Source organism: Saccharomycodes ludwigii, chromosome VII (genome assembly GCF_020623625.1).
Source record: "Saccharomycodes ludwigii strain NBRC 1722 chromosome VII, whole genome shotgun sequence".
NCBI lineage: Eukaryota > Fungi > Ascomycota > Saccharomycetes > Saccharomycodales > Saccharomycodaceae > Saccharomycodes > Saccharomycodes ludwigii.
Window position 1 is genome coordinate 754,704 of NC_060206.1, and position 20,657 is coordinate 775,360.

At 31.0% G+C, this 20,657-nt stretch overlaps 7 protein-coding genes across 7 annotated transcripts; 2 read left to right on the plus strand and 5 right to left on the minus strand.

Annotated features, from left to right (window-relative positions):
* Positions 1–66: 66 nt before the first annotated feature.
* Positions 67–2,109, minus strand: SCDLUD_005322 (uncharacterized protein; the record flags this gene model as incomplete). The annotated part of the gene is made up of 1 exon (XM_046081241.1): positions 67–2,109. The coding sequence occupies one exon, from the start codon at positions 2,107–2,109 to the stop codon at positions 67–69; it is 2,043 nt and encodes a 680-aa protein (XP_045932908.1).
* A 1,793-nt stretch (positions 2,110–3,902) lies between these two features.
* On the minus strand, positions 3,903–4,760 carry SCDLUD_005323 (uncharacterized protein; the record flags this gene model as incomplete). The annotated part of the gene is made up of 1 exon (XM_046081242.1): positions 3,903–4,760. The coding sequence occupies one exon, from the start codon at positions 4,758–4,760 to the stop codon at positions 3,903–3,905; it is 858 nt and encodes a 285-aa protein (XP_045932909.1).
* Positions 4,761–5,976: 1,216 nt separating this feature from the next.
* On the plus strand, positions 5,977–9,066 carry SCDLUD_005324 (uncharacterized protein; the record flags this gene model as incomplete). The annotated part of the gene is made up of 1 exon (XM_046081243.1): positions 5,977–9,066. The coding sequence occupies one exon, from the start codon at positions 5,977–5,979 to the stop codon at positions 9,064–9,066; it is 3,090 nt and encodes a 1,029-aa protein (XP_045932910.1).
* Positions 9,067–9,138: 72 nt separating this feature from the next.
* On the minus strand, positions 9,139–10,734 carry SUC2 (beta-fructofuranosidase SUC2; the record flags this gene model as incomplete). Its single annotated transcript, XM_046081244.1, has 1 exon — positions 9,139–10,734. One exon carries the CDS (start codon positions 10,732–10,734, stop codon positions 9,139–9,141), a length of 1,596 nt encoding a protein of 531 aa, XP_045932911.1.
* A 1,857-nt stretch (positions 10,735–12,591) lies between these two features.
* Positions 12,592–13,791, minus strand: SCDLUD_005326 (uncharacterized protein; the record flags this gene model as incomplete). Its single annotated transcript, XM_046081245.1, has 1 exon — positions 12,592–13,791. The coding sequence occupies one exon, from the start codon at positions 13,789–13,791 to the stop codon at positions 12,592–12,594; it is 1,200 nt and encodes a 399-aa protein (XP_045932912.1).
* Positions 13,792–17,292: 3,501 nt separating this feature from the next.
* SCDLUD_005327 (nucleobase cation symporter-1 family protein) lies at positions 17,293–19,194 on the plus strand (the record flags this gene model as incomplete). Its single annotated transcript, XM_046081246.1, has 1 exon — positions 17,293–19,194. The coding sequence occupies one exon, from the start codon at positions 17,293–17,295 to the stop codon at positions 19,192–19,194; it is 1,902 nt and encodes a 633-aa protein (XP_045932913.1).
* A 110-nt stretch (positions 19,195–19,304) lies between these two features.
* On the minus strand, positions 19,305–20,141 carry SCDLUD_005328 (uncharacterized protein; the record flags this gene model as incomplete). The annotated part of the gene is made up of 1 exon (XM_046081484.1): positions 19,305–20,141. One exon carries the CDS (start codon positions 20,139–20,141, stop codon positions 19,305–19,307), a length of 837 nt encoding a protein of 278 aa, XP_045932914.1.
* Between the last annotated feature and the right edge of the window lie 516 nt (positions 20,142–20,657).

Sequence of the window (20,657 nt, forward strand, 5' to 3'; positions counted from 1 at the left end):
CCTTTTTTTTTTTTTTTTTTTTTTTTTAAATAACTTACCGTATATCTATATCTATCTATATACTTTTCACCAACCTTGTAACTCTTCAATCAATTCAATTGGGTTAGATCTATTATAAATTTCTTCACTTACTTTATATCTTATATCATCACACATGTTGCTATGGCCACAGGTAACCACAGCAACACTACCAGATCCTGTTTCGTTCAAGTCATCAGCAACCACTTGTTCAATATCAGGTCTACCCTTTCTAAATTCACAATATGGTAATTGTTCGGTAATTGTTTTCACAGCATCATTTTCACTGCTAGTGGACTCTTTTTCCATTACCACTTCTTTATTAAATTCTTTATCCTCATTGTTACTCGATGAGTTATCCGAAGACACCTCCTTCATATCCCCAAAGTTATAATCTTCAAACTTGGAAATATACACAATCAATTGCAACTTGTCCTCATAAGGTGCTAAAGACTTTAATTCCTCAAGAAACCAATGCAATGAACTCCAGTTTCTAATAACCCAATATAACTTAATAAATCCCTTGAAATCATTGTCTTTACACAATTTTTTAGAATAAGCAAATGGACCTGGTATACCATTACCCCCACTATACATCAAAACATGATCATACTTGGTTAAATTATGATAGGATCCATATGGGCCCTCAACACATACTCTTATTTCTTTTTCCCTGTGAGGTGTTTGTATTAAGTCTTTGTATAATATTTTAGTCAATCCGGCCTTAACTTTAACATAAAATTTTAAAGTTTTCCTTTCTGGGTATGGCACCATGGTGAAAGGATGTGACTGCCAAAATATTTTGTAACTAGCAAAGTAGACATACGCAAAGCTACCAGGATTAGCTCTGAAAATAGTTGGATTATATGGTACTTCAAAAACTAAAGTTTCATCGGAGATTAAAGATAACTTGGTTTTTTTATAACCTCCAAACAAAATCCACATTCTAACCAATCTAATTAGCCTGTCAAAACACCAAATAGCCGCTGTAGCGTAGATAAAAGAAATCAACCCCATGGGCTTGATATGAAGCCAAGCACCTATTAAGAAAAATACAGCCAATACTATATGAAAATACAAAAAGACTTCATAACTCAAATGTCTTAAAAAGGAAAAGGCCTGCATGAACATAACACTACCAACAACAGTGCCAACACATCCCCAGATATACCATCCATCTATAATATAATATGAGTAGTAATCACTGGCCACAATACAATCCAAATAAGCAATAGAATGCACCACAATAACAAGCACTGTCATTCTAGCAACCCATTTGTGATAAGTGACAAATGTAGAAAATTTCCAGCCAGTCAACCATAGTAGAAAATTATTTCTGCCACCAAATAAAAAGGTTAAAATAATCATATAGCACGATAAATAACCAGCTCTATCACCAACATATCTACTCATTTGGATTCTTTTAGTAGCAAAATAGGTGTTTGGATCAAAATAATGATACCTGGTGCTACAAAATAGTACACACAAAACAAACCAACCAAAGATAACAAACGATTCCCATCTAGTTGGCACAAAACCATAAACCCATGAAGTAGCGTGTCTTTTTTTAAAACTTGCTGGTAAGAATAATTTTGCTCTTAAGAACCGTATAACAATGTTTTTCTTTAATATGTTGGTTAAACCAAGGTATGCCAAAAGCCTATAGATTGTACTGAACAAGAAAATAACAGCCCAATAACCAGTTAACCCACTACCCATATAAAACCCATCGTTTAAATTATAATCAAAAATTGCTGAGGTTTCATAATTAATGTAATAAACATCTTCAGTTATTCTAAGCGGAACGTTAATAGGAATAGATATATTGAAACCTGGAATTAAAGACGTATCATTGACCATATATTTAGTAGCATTTTGATATATTTCATTCAGACTGTCGGCCGAAAGATCAGGGCATTGCGACTCAAACCATTTAGTATACGCTTCAACTTCTTTGGTACTTTTGGCATTTTCAAACCCACAAGCAAGCATTGTACCTAAATAAGCAGCATTGGTACATGTACAAGTAAGATCGGTTGCTAAACAAAATGTAGCCTCTGACTCAACAGCATTTTCACAGGCGTACCCCATTATATCACCAATATGATAAGGTTCATAAACATAGTCAGCGGAAACTGATGCTATCCACGCACAAAAAAATAGAAAGAGCTTCATATTGAACTTAGTGATCATCTGTGAGAAAAAAAAAAAAAAAAAAAGCCTTTTTCTTTCACTTTTCAGGGTTTAGTCCTTAGTTTTTTTTCGATATTTATTTATTTTTTTTCTTTTTTAATATATAAACTACAGAAAAAATAAATAAGGTAAAACAAAACAAGATAAAATAATTTCTTTTCATTTAATTATATATATATGTATATATATATATATGATACTTTTTGAACATTTTTCAAATACCATTTTAAAAAAAAAAAGAAAATGCTGAGTAGGTTGTTCAATCTATGTATTTGGAATATATATATGTATTTTTTTTTGCCAATATGTATTTTTTATTTCTCTTTTATTATAATTAAAAAACTAATCGAGAGAGGAAGAAAGGGTGCTGATTTTGGTTATTATTCAATATATAGATGGTAATAATGCCTGGAGATATCGTAGAGATAACTTCTATATCATGAGCTAAAGCTAAATGTTGTTTCCATGTTTAAGGAATCATATTTGCTTATTTTTCTTTTTCGTTTTCGTTTTCCTTTTTTACCTAATTAGAATATGTACTCTAGCTACATTGCACCCTGATTCCTATGAATTCGTTTTGTATTTATATCAAATTAAAAAGTGTCTGGGATTTTATTAGTTGCTCTGCGGTGATTGCAAGGTATAGGAAAGCCGTTATGTCAAAGGTCCGATGCGACTCCACACAAAAAAAAACTGTTTATTTTTATTTTATTTTTTCAATAATATTCTTCAAAGCGGGTGTAAAATTTAAAACTTTCATTTAACATATATTTCTAAATTGCTCATCTTTCAACACATAAATGAATATTATATCCCTCCGTTGCTTTACTCCTAATGATCTTTTTAACCAGCATCACTGCAGTTTTTTTTCCTTGGATTTTATAAAAAAAAAATAAAAAAAAAAAAAAAAAAGTTAATTAAAGAGGCTTGCTTTTATGCACCCTCAAAATAATGACATAGAACCTTGTGAAGCGAAAATTAACACTGAATTTAAAACCCTTATTCAAAAATAGAACATTCTATTACATTATAAAATGAATTAAACTCTACAATGTTTGTACTCTGTATCGTATATTTTTATTAAGGAAATATATACTAGCTTTTCTACAACGTAACGATTTTCATAGCATTTACTTGAAAGCAGAGTTGCAGTAAAAAATGGAAAGTGTATTTTATTTTGAATTTTTCGTTCAATTGTAACATGGTGTGAGATTTTATCTACTTATTTTGTTTTCTTTCAAAATAGAATGTGTTTTGTAGGTCGTTGGGCTTTATGAATTGCGTAAATCTTTCATTATTTTTAAATGGGACTTAGAAAATACAAAATGTAGGCACGTACCAAAAAAGGTTGCTACACTCAAAGATATTATTTTGATTGCCCTCTTTTAGGGCCATTTAATTTAAAATTGGTGAAAAAGGTTTGTATTCTGCCAGTATTTTATTTTTATAGCCTTATAATAATATTCAAACAAATGCATCATTACATATAAAAAGTAATTAGAAAAACGAGTCGCTGTGTCAAGATATTGAATGGAAGAGAGGGATTATTCATATAATCTTGTAACTCATCGTTCGTATAAACATAACATTAAAATACTAATTAAATAAGGCAAATAAAATATAAATGCTATAAATCTTTGTGTATAAGTTAACTTTATGAATTATATAAATGGATCTTATTCAACCAAGAATTAACATTGAACACCATTTGGACCAAACCCCAAGCGCTGTATCGTTTCAAATGGTCTATCTACAACAAAATCACCATGTAAATATGGACTCCAACTTCCACATTGTAATTCAGTTCCGACAGAGTATCTTTTGACACAGGTTTGTTTTTGTAGATCTTGCCAGAACATGTCTTTTTGAGTCCAGATTTGGCTAACAGAATTTGGTGGAATAGGTACGTCCAAATAGCCTCTTTGACATGCAGATTCGCTAACCCAAACCCCAGAATGAAGTGCAAACTCTCTACCTATATCAAAATCAAAACCATCTTGAAAAAAAGAAACAGTTTCTTGAGACCAGCTTTGTGTATAAGTTAGTGTTGAGGATGAAGAATCTGTATACTGACAACCACTGGCTGGATACCACTGCTGTTTCCAAGGACCCTGGCCCACAACTTGCCACTGAGTGAATGAAATCTCTGTTGGAACATTTTTGGAACCACACTTCATTTTAAGTTCATCAATACCATCTAAAGCAATATCGGTGACTATTGTTTTGGTTGTTGTAATGTAATACATATCGTCGGTGTTATGTTTTCCTTGTTGTTTATTAGCAAAAGCGACATCTAAAGCATCATCAATGGAGCCAACTGGGGTAGCTGATTTTCTACAATTTTCAAAACTAGAACCCGTGAATTTGATGTCAATAAAATTGTCAGCAAAAGGAACTGGATCTACCAACTTTTCAGTAACAACATCTATATCTTTAGTTTCAAAAAACGCAGCTAATCTATTAGGTATAATGCCAGCTTCAACAAATACTAAGTTGAACAAATATAATAAAACAGTTAGTCTGAATAAATTAAAAGGTGCGGCTGTCATCTTACCTTTAGTCTTCCTTTTTTGTTTTTTTTTTTTTTTTTATTTTTTTTCTTTTTATTTTATCTTTAATATTCAAGTTATCATATTGGAAATGAAAAGTGGTTATTTTTGAAGCCAATTGATGCAACCGGCAGGAGTTGAGATTAATGAAGGTATAAAGCGCTCTTTTATAATTTAGAATAAAACTTTCAACTAAGATTTTTTTTTTTTATGATAATCTACACTGCAAGAATTTACAGTAAGATCTTGATAACTTTTTTTTTTGTATTATTTTAAATTATAATGTGAATTACACGTAATTTGCTACGTGGAAGAACCCCTTTATTCCAAAAAAAAGAAATCTCTTAGATACTTACGTAGTTTGTTAGTATTACCTACGTATTTCATGGAGCGCAAGCTTGTAAATCATTTACGTAATTTTTTTTTTTTTTTCAGCCGTTAAATTAGCAAATGATGAGAAAAGAAAGAAATGGCACGGAATATTTAAATACTACTTTAAGATTTATTTTATTAATTATAAATATCAAAAATAGTAATTTCATCCCTTTCTAATTTGAAAAAATAATAATTAAATTTGAGCAATTAATTGCTACATATCGAAATGACTGTTTCACGGTATTCATTTTTTTATTTTTATTTTTATTTTCTTGTTTAAAAATCCACTTTATTTTAACATTTTTCATCTTAACAACAAAAGAAAAAAAGAAAAGAAAAAAAGAAAAGAAAAAAAGAAAAAAAAAAAAAAAAAAATGTAGGCCGAGGAAGTCTAAATTCCGATATAAAATTATCTGACAACAATTTTTAATGTCCGCTTTAAAAAAAAAATAAATAAATAAATTAATCTAATAGCCAAATTAAATGAATAAAAATCTCCCTATTTTTAAAAAAAAAAATTTTTCTTCTCAAGACAATGTTTGAGCAAATATATGTAACCTCTTTTTTATTGGTGCATAGTTTTAAACCAAATTTTAGATTCTACTCTTCTCAACATATGCTGCTTCCCTCCATGCTCCTCTTTTTCATATTAATATTGAATCCTTGCGAAAAATTAGGAAATTTGACAAACTCTTCATCCCCCTCTCCCTAGTAGAATATGACAATCATTAATAAGCTTTTACAGCAATATATATATATATAAGGAGCTTAATGTTAAATTTGACTTCATTGGAAATTTGTTTATAAAAAAAACCATCACCTCTCCAAACACAGGCTACCAATGACGTTTACTAAATTATTGTCTTTTAACTTTGATTACGCACCTGATTACACTTTAAACAAGTATGTCTCTTCACGAACAAGATTGCAGCTGATATATCTTCAATCAAAGACTTTCACCTCAATAAATGGATATTTTGTTGTATATGATGGGATAATGAATGATTCTAATTGTTCTAGTGCCTTACAACATTTAATTTTTTATGGATCTAAAAAATATCCCTATAAAGGTTTTCTAAAAACAGCTGGGAATAGGTGTATGTGTGATATTAATACATGGGACTCTGCTGATCACGTCATTTATTCTTTAAGCAGTACTGGTTGGGAAGGATTTAAAAAAATATTACCGGTTTATGTAGATCATCTATTCAATCCAACTTTAACCGACGAAGCTTTTTACACAGCGATCCACCACATAGATCCCGACAGCTTGGAGGACAAAGGTTCATTTTATGAACTTTTACAACACTTGGAATCTCAGGGTTGGTTTTGTATGAATTCGGCAAAACGTGATCTAATTTTTGATGATAATAGTAAGTATGAATTAAAAACAAACAGTTTAACTAAGAATTTACGTAATTTAACAAATGATACTGTTAGGAAATTTCACAAAGAGATGTATTCTTCCGATAATATATGTTTACTTATTACTGGTAATGTTCCAGAACAAGAACTACTAGATATTGTTACAAACTTTGACAATAAATTGCCTGAAATTAAAATCAAAAAAAGACAGCCCTTTGTTGACACTGCGGCTGCTGCAACCTTAATCCCAAGATTCAATGGCACTACCGCTAAGGAAGCTACTGTAGAACTTCCAGAATTAGATGAATCTCTAGGTGTGATCTCCTTTTCCTGGATCACTGAAAAATATGAAAATGCCATGCAAATTTTGGCTATTGATATTTTGATGGAATATTTAACTGAAGGATCATTATCTGTTTTCTACAGAGAACTTATTGAAATTGAAGGTCCATTATCTAATGAGGTTGAGTATTGGACTGATGACTTTTATCGCACCATCGTCAATTTAGATTTCCGTGGGGTTCCAACTGAAAAGTTACAATTAGCTAAAACTCGTATTCTACAAATTTTGTCTGAGCATAAAGTTAATCTCAAGCAGATAAAGAATGTTTTAGAAAAACAGAAATGTGATTATTTATTGAAATTTGAAAAATATACAGATCACACTTTGTTAGAATATTGTGTTCCAGATTTTCTTTACGTTTCTGACATTACTGGCGAAACATTAAAACAATGCATTGGAAGTTTAAACACCTTTTCCACGTTATCAAAATGGGATCAACAACAATGGCAGAAATTACTTGAACATTGGTTTGTGGAAAACAAACCAATCATTTTGTTAGGTAAACCAAGTGAAAAAAATACTAATAATGAGGACAAGGAAAAATTATTAGAAAAAAGAAAAGAATCAATAGGTCCCTCGGAAATTGTCAATCTAAAAAAAAAACTAGAACAAGCCAATAAAGCCAATGATAAGCCAATTCCAGCGGATTTATTAAAAACTTTTTATGTTGATGAACCGTATGAAACTGTAAGATTTGTATCTACCAGGGGTATATCGGTATTGGATTCAAATACAAATAATGATCTAAGTGATAAGTTAACCAACGACATTTTAAAAGCAAAACCAAAAAATTTCCCATTTTTTATGCATTTGGAACAGTTTCCATCTCAATTCATTGAAGTCAATTTGTTGTTAAACATTCGAAATATTCAAAATAGAGAATTATTCCCTTACACTTATATGTTTTCTGAACTCTTCAATATGCCAATGAAATTGGAGGATGGTAAAGTTTTATCCTCTGATCACGTTCTTTCTATGTTAAAAAATGAGACTATTGATTTCTCTGTTATTCCCAGTTTAGAAGTTTCTATTTCAAGTGGTATACAAGTTTTCGCTGATTTTTTAAATGTTAATGTTGTTGCTAAAGTTAGTGAATATGACAGTGCTATTAAATGGATTAAACATGCCTTATTCGATATGGTATTTGATGAATCACGTTTAAAAATTTTACTGGACAATTTATTGTCAAAGGTAGAAACATGTAAATTACACGGGTTTGAAACTTTAGAGTTTATTATCAATAAATATTTATTTGAGGAAAAAAAAACATTGATGAAAGACAGCAATATGTTATACTCAAGCAGTTTTCTGAAAGATGTGTTAAAAAATATTGAAAATGGGTGTTTTGAAACTAAGATATTGCCTTGTTTAAATCAATTCAGACACGATTTGACAGAAAATATGACCAATTCACATATCTTAATACTTGGTGATATAGAAAAAATTGGGTCTTCTGGGATTTTTGAGCCATGGACAAAATATTTTGCACCTGTTATCGCTAATAGTAAACAACTCAAGGAAATTCCACCAGTACCCACTTTAAAAGAGGCGTTATCAGCATTTGGCTCTAACTTAGGCTACAAATCGTTTATTATCACCACACAGGAACCTGACTTATCATATATGAAGGTCCTAACCAATTTTGATCTCGATTATGAACATCCAGATTATGCAGCCGTTACTTTGGCAGCTAACTATCTCCTTTGCGGGGGAGGCCCACTGGAGAAAGATATTTCTGATCCAGGATTAGCTCAATGTGTCTATATTTTCCGTAATATGGACGAGGGAAACATTGGATATTCAATATATGGGAGTAATGATGTAATTAAATGTTATGAAGTTGGTCGTAAGATCATAAAAGATTATTCAACTGGTGCCAGTACTTTTGATCCGCTTTTAGTTAAAGGGGCTGTAAGTCTATCTGTGGATGAGTTAGCATCTGATGATTCGTATATTTCTGCTGCGTTACGCAACTATCTTAATACCGTTTGGTATAAAAACAGTCCAGATTGCAATCAAAAGATCTTGACCAATTTGAAAAATGTCACGATTAATGATTTGGTACGTGTTACAAACAAATATCTGTTGCCAATGTTTATGGTAGAAAGGGGTTCTGTTTTTGTTAGTTGCCCTGTGAGCAAGCTTGAAGATATTCAAAAGTATTTGGAGATACAAGGCTACGAAGTACTCGTTGAAGAGCTAGGAGAAGATGCAGAAAAATAAGTGTATATAAGGAAGAATTCTTATACCAGTGTATAAACAATTAAAATATATAAATCAGCTACGTACTATGAATCAGGTGGAGTATTGGGCAGCTTGAAAATCGATAAGCTTGAAAGTTTTATTAACCTCTGTACTGATATCGATAGTATTTATGTAATTACCATCACTAAAGAAAAATGTGTTTGTAGAAACAAATTGTCCATCGTTAATGTAAAGTTCTAGAATATTTCTGTCAACAATACCTTGGATTTTGTAAACACTAACCGTATCAGACAAAGTTTCAGCAGGAACAATATCCACAGAGACCTGGCCTGAGAAAAGAGGATTCCTCTCAACAAAGTTCACGTTAGTGTGAGATCTATCTAAATAAACAGCTTTTGCGTTACCCTCAAATCCCAATCTCAAATATTCAGTGGTGTTGACACCCTTTAAATAAATATCCAAGGCGGCAAAATCAGCGTTCCCAAAAGCACTTGAATTGCTAGAAAAAGTTAATTCAAAATCAAAAAGACCAGTGGTAAAATTCGAGGCACCAGAAAGGTCAAAGGTTAGACTACTGTTTGTTTCCAAAGATTGATTTTGCAAATGATAAGAGGTACCATTCTTGGCCAAACCATTGTATATTGGGGTAGATATTAGTTGCAAAACCTCTGACTCTGGATTGGTGTTGGCATATTGCAAGGTAAAATTTCTGGCCAAAGAAAATGAGCTCCTCCAAGGGCTTGTAGGCACATTGGCACAGTATTGCCAATTAGAGGCCCAAGCCATACCGATGACTTCATCCGAAGGGGTATTATCAACGATTTGGAAAGCATAATAATCTTTACCATAATCTAAAATCTGCGTAGCATTGGAAACAGGAGTAAACTGTTTGCCATCAAAATCACCAACAAAGTATTGAACAAAAGAACCACCAATTAATGCACCAGGGTTAACGGAAACAAACAAAACCCACTTTGATGTTTTCGTTGAATTGGTGCTGTCAACGATAGGAACCTGCACCAAGTTTGGTGTTTCATACTGATAACCTAGTATACCGTGTTGTTTAAATTCGCTAACTAGGGTCCATTTCTTTAGGTCCTTTGAGTTGTAAAAATGAACAGAATATTTTTGAGATTGGGCAACAGCCATGACCCAAGTTTGACTAGGCTGATACCAAAACACTTTTGGATCTCTAAATTGGGTTGAATTGATGTTAATAACAGGATTGCCAGAGTACTTTTTAAAGGTCAACCCGCCATCCAAAGAATAGGCAACTTCTTGAGTTTCACTGGTTGGAGTGTTGTAGGTGTAAATGGCAACAATCCTTTTTTCGTTTGCAATAGAAGAGTTGAAGAATCCTGAAGTATTGTTCCTATCGATTACAACAGAGCCTGTATAAATCCCAGAGTTGGTGTCATTCGAAGCAATAGCAATGCCCTTCTCCTCCCAAGTACTTAGATCTTTGGAAATAGAGTGACCCCAACTAATGGGCTCAGCCCAAACAGTAGAGTTCGGATTAAATTGGTAATATGCATGCCAGACATCGTCCGCGCGATCATAAAACAACCCATTAGGATCATTCATCCAACCTTTTTCAGGTGTTAAGTGAATTAACGGCCGATTGCTTGAGGCAGTTGCAATAGAACATCCAAGTAGGGATGTCAATAAGAAACCATTTACTTTCATTGGTGCGTATTATTATCTTTCGTTGTTGTTGTTTTTGTGTCTTGTTTTTTATTTTTTATTTTTACTCGGTGTAATGAAGAATCTAAACACGATTGAAAAGATAAATATTTTTTAATTATATTCAGTTTAGCAATTAAAATGCTGCATTTATATATTTTTTATTAGACAGGAGATAAATGCCTAAAACGAAAAATAAATAACATGAAATGACGAATTGGACAAACTGTTTTTACTGCCAAGTCACATTTTACAGCCTCTTATATTTTTATTGTTGAATTTAGCATTCTTTCGAAGTCAGAAGAGAAAAATTTTTCCCATTCAGTTAGAAAAACCCAAGACTTTTTTTTTTTTTTTTTTTTTTTTTTTTTTCAATAAAAAGATGTAAGAAAATTACCCCCAAAAAAGCCCAGTGTAACAAAGCCCTGAATATTTATGTTTTATGTGAGTCACCTGTATGTTAATCTTTACCTCCATAATATTTTTTTTTTTTTTATAAAGATGAGGGATCGAATAACAAATGAGGTTTACTACAGTTAAAAAGTTGTTGAACTTTTAAAAACAATTACCCCTCCCCCCCCTTCATTTAAATTTTCAGGATATAATATGCGTGTTAATAGATTTAGTACTTCTCTCCTTACTCTTACTTTTTTTTCCTACTTTTTTGTAAATAATATGGCCTAACTACATATAGTGATACCATCTATACAAAGATACCATCTATACAAAGATACCTACGAAAGTAGAAGTTTAAGAGAAGGGCACCCAGTTTTTTTTTTACCATGACTTATTTTTAAACAAAAATCGTATAAAAAAAATAATACATTCTTTTTTTTTTTTTTCCCCCGTAAAATGAAACAAATGCTCAAAGTAAAAAGAAAAAAAAGGGGAATAAACAAGATTCAGGGCATAACAAACACATTCCCTGCTCTTTATGGCCCTTTTTGTTCAAACTTTATTATTAAATAGTGTGGTTAATATCCCCTCATTTATTTCAATAAAGATATTTTTGAACGTATTAAAAAATAATACGTACCCATTGAAGATTTAGCACAAATCAAAATGGTTAGGAAATATTAAAAAATGTGGAACATTGGTGTTGACTTTTTCCCCTTCTGAAAGTTATGTCGTAAGATTGCAATTTTTAAGACTTCAATAAATAACCAATGGTTAAAATTAAATTTGGCTTGCTATTAAAAAATCTGATATAGGTTTATGAATCCCTTATGGTTTATACTTTGTCCCCCATCTTTATTCCCCACACCTTTTTTTTTTTTTTTTTTTTGTCATTGGTATGCTTCGACTAAACTGAAATATCCATTTTCAATTACTACTTGAAAGATGCAGTTCTTTATATTAAATGAAGTTGTGTAGCAATGTAAATTGTGTGTTTACTTATTTACTAATCGCTCCAATCCACGGACCAGTGCACTCCGGAAATGTCTTGATTATTAATCCGTAACTTATCGGATTCATTATTAAATGTCCGTTTAAAAGATACACGTTGCTATATCCAGTAATTCGACGCGGTCTTTTGACCACCATATTTAATTTGTGCGTTTGTTTCTGCGTTCGTCTCAAGATTATTTCCTTATATGGAAATTTTTTAGATATACTTAAAAAAAAAAAAATATCGAGATTTCCATACTCGTTCCCATTTCCCCCTTTCAGCTTTAATTATTGAGTAAAAGTCATTTTTTAATTTTTCGCTTAACATCATCTTTCATATAAGCTACTTAAAACAAAAAATGACCAAGTTATTAATAATTTTTTCAAATGATAAGTAATAAATAACAGTTTTCTACAGCCTATATATATTTACATATACATATGGTACTACTAAATTATCTGATTAGCGTTTCAATCTAAATCAGCAACAACTCTACTCCATTTACCATGCTCAACTCTGCCATATTGAATATCAGCAATCCATTTGGCAATATCCTTGGTTAATTGACCAGATTGTTCACCTGGCAATAAAGGAACTTTAATATCTTTACCATTCCATCCAATTTCTTTAATTGGAGAAACAACAGCAGCAGTACCAGCACCAAATGCTTCTAATAATTCATTCTTTTCAGCCTTTTCAGCAACTTCGTTGATACTGTAGTAACGTTCGGAAATAATCCATTCTTTTGGATCCAATTTTTCTCTGGCCAAGTTCAAAATGGAATCTCTGGTGACACCTTCTAAAATAGTACCATCTAATGGGGCAGTAACCAATTCTTTCTTACCAGTTTTTTCATCCTTAAAAACGAAAAAAACGTTCATTGTACCAACTTCAGTGATATGTTTTTCTGGACCAAATAACCACAAGTTTTGTTGGTAACCTCTCTTGGCGGCTTGCAATTGAGGCAAGATGCATGGAGCATAATTGGCACCCAACTTTTTGTCACCAACACCACCTGGCCAAGCTCTGGTAGCATAATCAGTAGCTTCTAATCTAACGGCTTTGAAACCAGTCTTGTAGTAAGGACCGACTGGAGAACAGATAACATACAACAAGGCCTTATCTGGATATCTAACACCTACACTTTCACTGGTACCTATCATAGTAGGACGGATATACAAAGAGTAACCTTGGCCTTGAGGAACCAAATGTTTATCTTGTTCAATTAATTTACCAATTAATTTGATCAATTCATCAGATTCAAAAGTTGGCAAACAAATTCTGGCGGCACTCTTGTTCATTCTTTGCATGTTTTTGTCTGGTCTAAACATGGTAATTTTGTTGTCAGGAGTTCTGTAAGCTTTCAAACCTTCAAATAATTCAAAAGCGTAGTGGAAAACACAAGTGGATGGATCCAAAGACAAGTTACCATATGGTTTGATTATTGGAGCATCCCATCCCTTTTCTTCAGTCCATTCAATGGTTAACATGTGGTCGGTAAAAGTTCTACCAAAAACCAATTGGTCATTTGGTTTTGGCTTAGATGGAGTTGAAACGTTTGTAATTTTAACTTTAGAAGCATCTAATGATGCGGTGCTTATTGTTCTGATTAAGGATGCTATGCTATGCTTGTCTCTAGCAAATAATTTGGAGATATTATTTCTCAACATGATGTATCAGTATTAATAGTTACTTTGTTTTATTTTAGAAAACGCGAGAAAAAAAAAAGGCAGTGACACAACGAGAACTAACAACTAAAAGTTTGATATATATATATATATTTCATTTTTTTACTAATATTGACTTTAAGAAGCAAGTTTACTATCTGTTCTTTTATAGTATTTGTTTTATTTAAAAATTGTTTGAAACTTTGTGAAAAATGTATATAAATTTTTGAGTAAAATTTTTTTAAATTATTAGATGTTAATTAAGATAAGATATAAGATTTGTTTTATGCCAAAATAAAATAAAAAAATGACTAATAATTATGACTATTAAATATATATTACCGAAAAGATACACAGACGTTTGTTTTTAAGCCACTTTTTGCTTTGAAAATCAAGCAAACAACCGTGTAAAAATGCTTTCCTCGCGTATATTTTTTAACCGTGTAAAATTATCATTCCTTTTTTAAAAGATTTTCAACCGTTATCGATGATCGTAAGTGCTATTAGACAACTAATCAATTGAAAAAAAAAGATACTCTTTTATGTCTTACAATGTGAGTAGCTTCAATTGTTAAAAAATTAAACAGTTATTAATATAACAGCTTGGCAGAATGTCGCTTTTTTTCCTTCCCAAATTTCTTTAAATGCATTTGTTTTATTCAGAAATTAAAATTTCCCATAGCACAGGCAAACTGCAAATATATATATATATTTGCTGAGATGAGATCAATTATAAAGTATTCTTATTATTGTTACTGAATACTTAGAATATTCTCTGATTCAATTGTAAAGTCACATGATATTGTCACTTATAAACTAATTTGTATTTTTTTTTTTGTGCTTCTTCTTAGATGATTGCTAACCATATAATTAGATAAAAAAAAAATAGTCTAATTAATATATTTTTAAATTTAGCTTTGCGATCTTTTGTGTATCATAAATTGTATTTATATTTCTGTTTGCTTGTTCAAATTGAACCTTAAATATGCTGCCTGAAATATACCCCCACTTATATATTGAAACAACAAATACTAAGTGTACAATAATTATATTTTGTTGTTTAATTTAATTCACTATTTAAACATAGTCTCAAAAATATATCCTAGAAAAAAAAAAAAATACTTTATATAAGCTTTTATTATTATTATTAAAGAACTGCTTCTAGTTATACTCCATATTTGATAGATACATTCAGATAATTGATCACATGCAAAAATAATCTGTACTCTTGTTAGTTAATATCTAATGTAGTGGAAGTAAATTCCAATGAGGAATTAAATGAATAGTATTAATTTGATTAAAAATAAATTATTGTTAGTAAAATTAGCAGTAATGTTATATTGACTATCTATATGAACTTGTTTAGTGAAAATTCACAAATTAAACTTAATTCAGCAAAAAGACATATCTATAGTATATATTAATTAGAAATTTCTTACATAATTATGTAGTTATAAATAGTATTAAAAAAAGGAGCAACAAAAAAAAAAAAAAAATGTGTTAATAACGATACGTGTCAATAAAAATAATTCAAATACATTAATCCGGTTGATTAATTTTTATGGATATGTTTTTTATTGAATTAAGATATCTTATTTGCTAATTATTTTGTTAATATACGTATTTAATAAAAAAAAAGCTATCTTACACAGTTTTATAGGATACACTGGCGCATAGCTTTGTTATTCGCTACTGTAGAAAAATTAAATATCATTGATTAGACCTTAAAGAAAATGATGAAAATGAACTGAATTTAAAATATATATTATATTATAAATGACTTTTATTTACTTTTTTAGCTTTTTTTTTAATCTACTTGGTAAGATATGCTATTTCTTTTTATTTGAAACAAAAAAAAAATGCAAATTTGGATGTCAAAATACCGAACTAAGGCTTTTTTTACCTCTTATTGAAGCGAGATCTAAAAAAAAAAAAAAAAAAAAAAAAAAAAAAAGATAAGATTTAAACAAGACATTCCCTTTTTTTTTTTTTAACAAACTACAAATAAGTAAGGTCGTATATAGAGTGTTAATATTAAATTTATAGGAACACCACTACTATTATTTAATGTTAAATCTTTTTTGTCTGCATTATCATAAAAAATGGGAAATTTATTATCAGATTAATTAACAATAAAAATAAAAAAAGTATTAATAAAGGTAGAACAAGATAGTTAGTAATTATTACATTACGTACAATTCAATCTATAAAATATTACTAAAAGATTCAATTGTTAGTCTTAGGTTATCTAATAAAAATATCTAGTTATCTTCACTTGTATCCCTTTTCTTTGTATGAACTTTGCATTTATGACTTTTCCTAACTTTCATTTGATAGTCAGTAGCAGATAATAATCAAATCTAAAGATTACTATCACTATAAGAATTATAATATTATTGCTTATTTGCTGTTCTTTTTTTAAAAAAAAATTACTAATTGGTATCTATATTTCAGGGGAAAGCAATTCAAGAGAACACTCATAAAATAAGCGTTACATTATTTTCCATTATTTCCTATTACAAAATAAGACATTTTGTATAATTACTTCAAATAAGGAACGCCTAGCTTGGTTAAATAAAACTGTTTGTGATATATTAACCAAGAATGAAATTATTGAAAAGTTTTTACCAAGTATTTGGAAAGGAACAGCTTCTTCAGAAGTTCAGAGTTTAGACTTACATGATCCTAAATTATTTGACAAAATTGTTGATAGGATTCAAAAGGTTAATGTAGAAAAGTTGAAAAGTAAAAATGATATTCTAGTATGTGCTGGCTTTAGTGGAATGTAACATAAGTTTGCTTCAAGAATCAGTGAGGTTGATCAGTTTATTGAATGTTTTGGTATTTCTTCACAGATGCTAATATCGATCATTATTGCCAGTGTAAAAATATTCATAGAAGCTTCATATTAAACGAGGGTATATTTCGGAATCATCCGGATGTAAATTTGCGTTTTTTTTTTTTATTTTTTTTTTTTTTTTTTCCTTTTTTTTTAATGGCGCTAAATTTCTTTGGTCCATAAAAAGATAGCAATTCCCCCACATACAAAATTTAGAAAAAAGGGCTTAATTTTCTACGAAGCCCTCTTTAAGGCCATTAAAAATATCTTTTTTTTTTTTTTTATCTGTTTTTGATTGATGGCTCTACAAGATAACAGCGTCTGATAACAAATACAATGTATATTTATTCCACTTACTGTTATTATTACTGTGTCTATTGTTTAATAAATATTTAAGTTCAATTATCACGATGCCAGTGCCTTCTTTTGTTTTTATAATCTAGAATAGGATGGAATAAGAAAATAGAATAAGATTAAAATTTATTGTTTTCAAAAAAAAAATCGGATATATAAATGACATCTTATACCTTCTTAAAAGCTTACTTGTTTTTGATTTTTTTTAATTCCAAGTCTAAACAATGTTACATATATTTATATATATAATATAATAAAATAAAAAAAAAAAAAAACTCAACAACACTACAATACTAAAACACTCCACAACCATGTCTTTTATAACACATAGACTGAAAAATACATTCAAAACTCAAGATGATAACGAACCAGCTGAAGGGTTTCCCGATGAAAATGCTTTGGAGATAAAAAAAGGAGGAGCAATTCCATTTTCTTCTACCCAGCAAGATGAAGTTTCAACTCTAGGAAGCGAAACTACTGAACTTCCTTGGTATAAAAAACTTATTTATGCACTTGAGTTAGACAATAGTGACCATGACAGAAGCGTTCGTGATTCATTTTTGTACAATCATGATTTGAGACCTGTTGAGCAGGCACGTAGAAAATGGTCTTGGTTCAATTACGTTTATTTCTGGATTGCTGATTGTTTTAACATCAATACATGGCAAATTGCCTCCACTGGTTTGCAATGGGGGCTTAAATGGTGGGAGGCTTGGTTGACTGTTTGGGTTGGTTATTTTTTGACTGCTTGTTTTGTTGTATTAAGTGCTAAAATAGGTTCTAATTACCACATTTCCTTCCCAGTTAGTGCTCGTATATCTTTTGGTATTTTTTTCTCATTATGGCCTGTTATTAATAGAATTGTTTTAAGTGTTATTTGGTATTCGTGCCAAACATATTTGGGAATGGAACCGGTTTCGTTGATGCTCCAAAGTATTTTTGGTAATGATTTGCCAGAAAGAATACATAACCATATTAACAGTCCCAATACAACAACTTATCAATTCATGTGCTTTTTTATCTTTTGGGTTTGTGAATTACCATTCATTTATATCCACCCACATCAGATTCGTCACTTGTTTACTGTCAAGGCATGTTTGGTCCCCTTTGCTGCCTTTGGGTTTTTAATTTGGGCATTGGTTAAATCACATGGCGAAATTGCTTTGACTTCTTTAAATGGCGTTGATCACTTATCCACCAAAGATCACGGCTGGGCTTTTGTAAGAGGCGTTCTAAATTCCATTGCAAATTTTGCTACTTTGATTGCTAATGCTCCCGATTTTTCAAGATTTTCTGTTACACCCAAGAGTGCTACATGGTCCCAATTGTTTTCAATTCCATTTTTTTTCAGTGTGACATCCTTGATTGGTATAATTGTCACTTCTGCAGCTTACAAGCTTTATGGGGTTAATTATTGGTCTCCTGTCGATGTGTTACAAAAGTTTTTGGATGATGGATTTACCAGGGGTGACAGAGCCGGGGTTTTTTTGATCAGTTTTGTTTTTTGTGTTGCCCAATTAGGTACCAATATCAGTGCGAACTCTTTATCTGCTGGTACAGATATGACAGCTTTGTTGCCTAGGTTTATATCTATTAGAAGAGGTGGATATGTTTGTGCACTTCTAGCCTTGTGTATTTGCCCTTGGAATTTGATGGCCTCTTCTAGCAAGTTTACCGATGCATTGAGCGCTTATGCCGTTTTCCTTTCCTCCATTGCAGGTGTTATTTGTTGCGATTACTATGTTGTGCGTAGAGGGTATGTTGATCTACTACAACTATACACTGGTGATCAAAAAAAAAGTATTTACATGTATTCAAATAGGTTTGGTTTAAATTGGAGAGCATTAGCTGCCTACTTGGGTGGTATCGTTCCAAATATGCCTGGTTTTATTGGTGATGTAGGAAATAATATATATGTACCTCAAGGTGCAATTTATTTGTATTATTTGAACTATTTGGTAGGATACTTTGTATCATTTTTACTATACTTGATTTTGTGTTATTTTTTCCCTGTGCCTGGATCCAAGTTGGGTGATAAAAACTGGTATGAAACTTTTATTAACGTTGAATATTTTGAAGAGGAAAGAAATCAATTCTTGAACGATGATGCTGCACAAATTGATTTTTATGATGCCGTTGATGCAGGACAACAAATTACACCTGCTATTGACCCTGTTAGTGAAAAAATCAAGAATTTTGAAAATGAAAAGTAGTTATTTTTGCTATAATTTATTACTACTATTATTATTTTTTTTCCCCCTCTGTAATACATATATAATACATAATGGTTTAAATACGAAAAAAAAAAAAAAGAATTCTTTTATTAAGAACAAGTTAAGCCACCATCAACCACATAGTTTTGGCCAGTAATATAATCAGATGCATCGCTAGCCAGAAATCCAACCAAATTAGCAATATCTTGTGCATTAGCACCACGTTTCAAAGCAATAGACTCAATAAAGGCTTTCAAGTTTTCACCTGGACCCAAACCATTCATAGATGCTAGTTGTGCATCCAAATCATCCCACATTGGTGTCAAGACTGGGCCTGGAGCATAAGCGTTCACTGTAATACCATATGGTGCAAACTCTTTGGCACCTACGGCAGTTAACCCCTTTACAGCGTATTTGCTAACAGTATATGCAGACATCATTGGCATTGGAACATTCCCACCAATGCTGCAACAATTAATAATCTTACCAGTTAGTTTTTTTGGTTGATTTTCCTGTGTGATAACATTACCATAATCGCCTTTCCTGTTTAGCTCAATCATTTTTTTTGCAGCGGCTTGCATACCATACAATACCCCCTTAACATTAACATCCATAACTTGATCAAACTCTTTGGCATCTACATCAAGCAATTTGTGAACTTTAGCAATGCCTGCATTGTTAATCATAACATCAAAGGAACCAAAATATTTGGCCACTTCATCAACTGCTTTGTTTACAGATTCTTTATCGGAAACATCCACATTAACAAAAATAGGATCCTTGGCTTCAGGACTTGAAACTTCTTTTATGGCCTTTAAAACATTTTGAGCTTTAGCCTCATTTCTAGAACCAATAGCGACTTGAAAACCTTTACTAGCCAAAGTAATGGCAATGGCAGCACCAATACCTTGAGATCCGCCGGTAACAAATGCAGTTTTACAGCTCATTGTTGTTTGATTCTTGATTTTCCTTGTCTTTGTTTTGAATCTTGTGAGAAAAAAAAAAAAAAAAAAATTATTCGAACTAGAATATTATTATTATTTTTTATGATCTTGAAAATCGGACAGATGTGGATCATCAGCTATTGGAATAAACACCTGTTTTTTTTCCCCTCTGTATGACGTACGAAATGATAACATAATACACGATATCGTTGCTAAGCACGCTAAAACTCTACTAAAAAAAACATATTGATAATGAAATTTACCGAAAATGGCTGTGTCCGAATGTTTTTTTAGGAAATGTTTTAAACCGAAGATATTTTTTTTTTTTTGTTCTTTCTTTATCCCAAATGTTTAAATTTCACTTCATACCAAAATATGAAAAAAAAAAAAAAAAAAAAAAAAACTAGATTTTTGAACTAAACTTTGGAATTGTGCTAACCAGAATTTTTTTTTCCCCTCCCTTTTCAGCTATTGTAACAATGTTGTGAATACTATATGTACAGATAACCTAATAAACTA